Source organism: Marmota marmota, unplaced genomic scaffold, assembly GCF_001458135.2.
Source record: "Marmota marmota marmota unplaced genomic scaffold, marMar, whole genome shotgun sequence".
Taxonomy (NCBI): Eukaryota; Metazoa; Chordata; class Mammalia; order Rodentia; family Sciuridae; genus Marmota; species Marmota marmota.
This window is the reverse complement of record NW_026000229.1, coordinates 28306650-28313655: the sequence shown is the minus strand read 5'-3', so window position 1 is coordinate 28313655 and position 7006 is coordinate 28306650. Positions and strand designations below refer to the sequence as shown.

Sequence of the window (7006 nt, the reverse complement as noted above, 5' to 3'; positions counted from 1 at the left end):
CTCTGCCCCTCTGGCTTGATGACAAAGTGAGAGAGACTTGGGTGTTTGTGACTCACTTTCTTTACCAGGAGACCAACTGTTTCTGTCGCCGCTGGTATCGATGAAGTTCTCTCCTCCGTCGCTTTCTGATGACATCAGATCTCTGCCATGTTGGTATCCCATGTGAATGGCAGCATTTCGTTCCCTTTGCCGGGTGACCAAAGCAACGGGTGAGTCCTGACCGGCCCTCAGAAGCCCCGTCTCAATCCTGTTGCCACTGCCTATGAAGGCTCGGTTGGTATTTACCTCCACAGTATTCAGCAGAACCCGGACCGAGAAGCAGTTTCCGCGGGTTCTTTAGCCCTGGGCCAGAGCAGTTCCGGGAGCCGGAATTCGGCCACTCCAGGCTCGGTGTATGTTCTGATAGGAGCAGGCTCCAAGAAGCAGTTTCCGAAGGTTCTTTGGTACTGAGCCTGAGTAATTTGTCTGCAAGACGCAGGCGAATGGCAGCCTGAAATTACCTGTTCTATGGCTGAATGAGCTGCAATCAGTCGAAAACAGGGATGGTGACGTCAGCTCTCCAAGATGGTGGCCGCTGGCTTCCACTGTGGTCCGACCGGTGTGGAGAACCGAATTGGACCGCTTCCTTCCCCCATCTCACACCCAGAATTCAGCCCTGAGCATGGTGATTGCACAGCTGGCAGAAGCCTGCAGAGCTGTATCTTTGCGTTGCTATCTCGTCGTTTCCCAGCGCGCGCCACAAACGCTAGCCGCGGGGTGATTTGCTGAATAAGCAGCGTTACCCTCCGTGCGGACAAATCTCTCGCGTTTGAGCCCCCGTAGCTGATCCTCGTGCGATGGAAATCCTTCCTCTAGGTTTTGGAGCACCCCAATTTTGCTGGAAATTCCTAACAAGATAGCTTTTAGCCATTCTAACTCGTCATTCTCCCGCACAGTGACGCGGTACACGGGGCTAATGCACTCCCTTTGCCGCCATCTTCCCTCTTTCTATTTATTTATTCTTGATTGATGCTTTACAGATACACATAAAGGTGGAACTTCCTGTGGTATATTTATACATGCATATAGTGTGACTTTATTAAATTCTTTATATATGGTAAATGTATTGATGTGTGATATATAGACTGGAATTTTAATTCATGTACCTTGAAAACACAAATTAAGACAAAAAACTTTGCCATATGTATGTCATATAGAGTCAAGACATAATGTTTATTCATAAATACCAACTAACAAATAAAGGTCCTAGACAAAATAAAAAGAAAGTTCCTTATCAGTTTAGCTGTATTAATAATGATTAGCAAATACTTACTGAAGACTCTGGGTCTGATAGTTCATCCAATAATTTTCTTGCATCTACCACAGCTTGATATAATCTCAGATTTTTGCCATCAGAAGCAACAAAGCAAGCACTTGCAGAATTGCAGTATGTGCCTGAGAAAGAAAAAATATGAATTAAAATGTTTATTGGCTGAATTTTTAGTCTTTATTATTGACTAAAAATTAGTCAATAAAAAAGTATGAGAAACAAATATTCACACTTTTCTCTTTAGGCATAACTATGGTCCAGAATCATAATTAAACAGACACAACTAATGAATATAAAATTATTAATCAAAAATTCACAAGAAAATTATGAGAAGGAAAATATCACAAAGAAGCTTAAAGGTTCTAAAAATAAGTCTGGTGCCTACATCCCGATACTTATTAAAAGTGTCTTAGTAATGACAAAATGTAAATCATTTTGAGTATAACAAATAACAGTTTTAAAGCTTCTATTAATTTCACAATTAAAATGAACACTTACCAAGGCAATAACTGGGAATAAGAGTTGGAAGCCAAGCCACATTAGAGAAGGCTGAGGTATGTAAAGAGTTAATTCGAGCCAATTCTGACACTCCTCCAGTGTATGACAAAGGCCCTATTGGGTCAACGCGCCAAAGAATAAGTTCACTGTAGATCGCATTTGGGTCATGAAATGTACGGGTTGCTGCATTTCTGAGAGGTTGTTTTGACAAAGCTTTTATATTTTTTACAGGATCCATTATTCTGTTTAATTTACTGTCAGAATCCCACTGACAATCTGATTCAGGAGTCAACAAAGCATTATGATGAGAGGATGTCAGTAACAGTGGTAAAACTGAATGACATGCCAAGTCATTGAGGTGAAATCGATGACCACAATACCTAAATTTGTGGGATACAGTTAGAACAGTGGTAAAAGCAGATTTATCAGCAAATGTGACTGCCCACTGATTTAAAGATCCATCTATGTGTTTAGAGACCATCATTACTGTGGGAGCTAAAATGTTCACATTTGTAGTGTGTGATTTGTGTGGCTGTGATCCATGAGGACTGTCTACAGACATCAGCTCCTGGTGTAATGGAGTATGATGAGACTCTTTCATAGCATTTATACAGGCATACATCATGATATTTTTACTAAGAGAGCTTGCATCACCAGAGGGAAATGCAACAGGAATCCGAGAAGAAAAAGAAACCTGAAAAACACAATTATACAATTCAGTGTAACGAATCTGCCTTTTCTCAAAAAAGTCCTCCAAAAATATTCTATTTTCAAAATACCAAATCCCAGCTTCCTAGCAAAAACATATCATTTTCAACCTCATTACAGTCTAACCCCCCTCTTTGATTTATGCATAATCATATCAGTATTCATGTCCTAAGGAAAGAGAGAAGAAAAAAGTTTCTAATGCCTTGCCTGTATATCAAAATGCCCAATGATCATGATCTACATGGCACTAAAGTTGAGAAACATAATACATTAAAGCTTTTAATTTAGCTAATGAATCTGAGAGTACAGGGGGGAGGGGAGTCATCCTGAGTCTTATTTTCAAAATAGTTTCTTAATTTTACTCAAAATACCACAAATACTAAAAAAAGTCAAAATATATATATTCAAATGTTTAGTACTGGGGGAAAAAAAATCCAAAATTCATTTTCTTTAACTAACTAGGTTTGCAAAATGCATGGCCATTGGTCCTCTTCAAAAGCAAAAATACTCTTTTTTAAATTGTTTATCAAAAACAAAATCTGCTAGTCTACATGGCATCTATTTCTTCTTTTAAGAAATATAACAACTGCTTCATCAGAAAAATATACCTGGACTTGTCTAAATATTCCAGGATTATATTCATCCAAATACTTTACATGCCACACTAGAAAGGTACCATCTACAGGATGTATTGTAAAAAGCATGTCAGGATTCTTATTCCATTCTGTTAGTAGCATTTCAATCTTCCGATCAAGCAGGATTGTAGGCAGTGGCATTGAGATGCTAGGTTGTGAATAGATTCTAGGACTTCCCTCTCTTTCTCCATCTTCATGTTCTGATGATCCTGTACCAGTCTCAGATTCTCTATCCAGGGATAATTCTGAATCAGAAAATACATTTATTGGAATACATATTAAATAATGCTATTAAAATTCACTTATTCATTAAGACTATAAACAAATAGCACCATACCTTTGGAAACCACAAAAAATCCCCTTTTTGACTTATGGTCAGGAAAACTATTCTCTGGTCTGAATTGAAAACTACTATATTTACTACTTCACTCATATTACCATTATTATTAAGATTAGCAAAACCTATTCCCCCCAAAAGGATATAGTTTCTAAAGTAATATATTACTCAAAGCAATTTGTTACAACAAAACATATACTTTCAGCTGGGGGTGTAGGAGCACTTGCCTAGCATGAACCATTCCCTGGATTTGATCCCCAGAACCACACATACATACCAAAGAGAGAGAGAGAGAGAGAGAGAGAGAGAGAGAGAGAGATAATATTAACACAGTGTGCCTGGTCCATGGCAGATGATCAATACTTATGGACTAAATGGGAAAGTAAAAAGAAGAAAATATTTCAAACTAAAAGCTGTACAAAAGAAAGTTGTTAACTTCAGAGATAGAAAAATCTGAACACAGGATACTAACCATGGTCTAGTTTCATATGTAAACCTCTTTCTCTTTCCTCCTGTGAACGTTCTTCATCTTCTCTATCTGTTTCATCACCTTCATGATCTAACTGTTTTTCTGAAAGTTTTCGTAATTGATGCATAAATATTTCAGTTGATGATGTAAAATTAAATTCCTTGTTGTTTAACCAGTGAACTACAAATCCCCCATTTCCATCATCAATGTTAAATGCAGTGCCGATCAGGACATTTGGAATATCTACGAACAAAAAAGATAAGATTTTAATATGACTTTTTAATTTCTTTAAAAATATGATTAGTACTTATAATAACTAATTAAAAACTTACACAGAAAAGATGCTAAACAATAAGTCAACATGATTCTAGCAATATTTGAAAAAACCTTAATTGAATTTAAAGATAAATGTAAATATTAAGAACTAATGATAGAGAGGTGGGGAGGGGGGAGGGTGGAGGATGGGAAAGGCAGCGGAGCACAACAGACACTAGTATGGCAATATGTAAATCAATGGATGTGTAACTGATGTGATTCTGCAATCTGTGTATGGGGTGAAGGTGGGAGTTCATAACCCACTTGAAATCAAAGTGTGGAATATGATATATCAAGAAATTTGTAATGTTTTGAACAACCCACAATAAAAAATTAAAAAAAAAAAAAGAACTAATGATATAGACTCACATGAAATTAAAGTACTAATTTAAAACCCAAATACACCAATCCATATATTGAGTCCTGGTTTGGAGATAGGGAAATGGAAAGATAAAACAAAAAAACAGCTATAAATGAGATAACTGGAGAAGTTTAAATATGAATTGAATATTAGATATTACAGAAATATTTGTAATTTTCTTGGGTATAATAATGATATTATGATCATGTAAGAGATGCTCCTCAGTCTTATGAGATACCTGCTAAAAGTTATGTAGTAAGGGTGATGTGCCATGACAAGGGCAGATTAAGAAAAAATTCACTCACACATAAGCACACATGAACACACATGCACACACGTATATGGAGAGAATAAAACAACTGTGTGAAATGTTAACAACTGTTGAATCTAAGTGGAACATGTAAAAGTATTCACTGTACTATTCATTCAACTTTTCTGAATGTTTAAAACTTTCCTGAAAAGTTGGGAGGAAATAATGCCACAAAAGAATACAAAAAGCAGACAAATTTCTAAGTATAGCAGAATTTCTCCATTTGGGTAACTGAAATCCACGATATAGATAAGTTCATGAGAAACAAAATAAATCAAAAAATTAATCTCTTTAATTTGAATCCATATTATGAATTATTCATTCAACAGAAAGAAAAAATTGTCCTTTGCAAAAGGGAGTGAAAGTCTATTAAGATAGAAGACTCTGGTTGAATTTGGTAACAAATATCAATCTTAAAGCTCTAAGTTATTCTTTCTTTTTTTTTTTAATTTTAATGTTTATTTTTTTACTTTTCGGCGGACACAACATCTTTATTTGTATGTGGTGCTGAGGATCGAACCCTGGCCGCATGCATGCCAGGCCAGCACGCTACCGCTTGAGCCACATCCCCTGCCCCCTTTCTTTCTTAATCAGGAGGAAAATCCTGATTTTATGATTAAAATGAAGTAATTCATATAAAATAAGATTTATAAGTTAATAATCCTATTGAACACTACATTACCTATGTACATACTATTGCTAAAAACGTTGAACCTAAATTTTATAACGGACAAGTATTCAGACTGCAAAACATTCTCAGACTGCAACACATTCTAAAAGACAACTGAGAGACAATTTTTTGAGACCAGAGACTTTTTTTTTTTTTGACAACTGAGAGAAGGACTATTCTAGATTAGAGGAATTTAAAGAGAAATAACAATCAAATGTATTTTTTTTAAATCTAGGTTTAAATATAAACTATATATTTTATAATATTATTTTATCCATATTCCATGAATACAGTAATAGTATTGTGATTATGAAGACAAATCCCCTTCTTATTTGACAATTATGAGCCAGGCATGGTGATGCATGCCAATAATCCCAGAGATTTGAGAGGCTGAAACAGCAGGTTCAAAAGTTTGAGGCCAGCCTCAGCAACTTATTGAGACCCCCAGAAACTTAGTAAGACCCTATCTCAAAATACAAAATAAAAAAAGGTTTGGGAATGTAGTTCAGAAGTAAAGCACCCAAGTTCAAGCCCCAGCACCAAAATAAATAAATAAATAAAACAGAAAGAAGGAAAAGAAAAAAACAGAATTAAATTCTAAAATATTTAGGTAATATTGTAAAGTATTTAGGGAGTGAAGACCAACATCAATCATTTTACTTCCAAATGGCCAGTCAAAATATATTGGAAGAGGGAACAAAAACATACACACACACACACACACACACACACACGCACACACACATACACATACACACACATGTACATATTCAAAAAGAAAGAAAACAAAAGCATACATGACAAGATACTTAACACATGGAGAATATGAGTAAATACTGTAATATTCACTGTACTATTCTTTTGATTTTACTGTAAGTTCAAAAATTTTCCCTGAAAAAAAACAGTAGAGTACGAGTCCTAACAATACAAAAAGTTTAATTTAGTAATCAGTTTGTTCAGCCTAAAAGTTGGAATTACAATGCAGTACCTATGAATGCATAATGTTAAACATTTTTAACAAAATTATTTTTTAAATAGTATACAGGTAAGCTAAGAAAAATATAGATAAAACTGGTCAAAAAGTGAGAGTTAGGAAAAATGCTAGCAGGCAAGGTCCAATAGCTACAAGAATATCCAACATATCCAATCCTTAGACCCAATTCTTTTGGGGAGGATGGGGGTAAGAGCACTGTGGATGGAACCCAGAGGTGTTTTACTACTGAGCTACATCACCAGCCCTTTTTATTTTGAGATAGAGTTTCATTAAGTTGTTGTGGCCTCTCAAAGTTGCTGAGGATGCCCTTGAAATTAGGATCCCCTTGCCCAAGTCTCCCAAGCCACTGGGATTACAGGCAAGCATCACTGCATCTGGTCTGAGACGCAATTCTTTTTTT

At 35.9% G+C, this 7006-nt stretch overlaps 1 protein-coding gene across 5 annotated transcripts in view; it reads right to left on the bottom strand.

Annotated features, from left to right (window-relative positions):
• The window catches only part of Dmxl2 (Dmx like 2), a 159272-nt gene that overhangs the window by 86566 nt on the left and 65700 nt on the right, over window positions 1-7006 (bottom strand). For all 5 annotated transcript variants that reach the window (XM_015480657.2, XM_048793030.1, XM_048793028.1 and 2 more), the window contains exons 10-13: window positions 3960-4199; window positions 3124-3395; window positions 1808-2501; window positions 1313-1434 (exon numbers count right to left, since the gene is read on the bottom strand). In XM_015480657.2, the coding sequence (XP_015336143.1) occupies window positions 1313-1434; window positions 1808-2501; window positions 3124-3395; window positions 3960-4199 (1328 nt within the window). The remainder of the gene's footprint in view (window positions 1-1312; window positions 1435-1807; window positions 2502-3123; window positions 3396-3959; window positions 4200-7006) is intronic.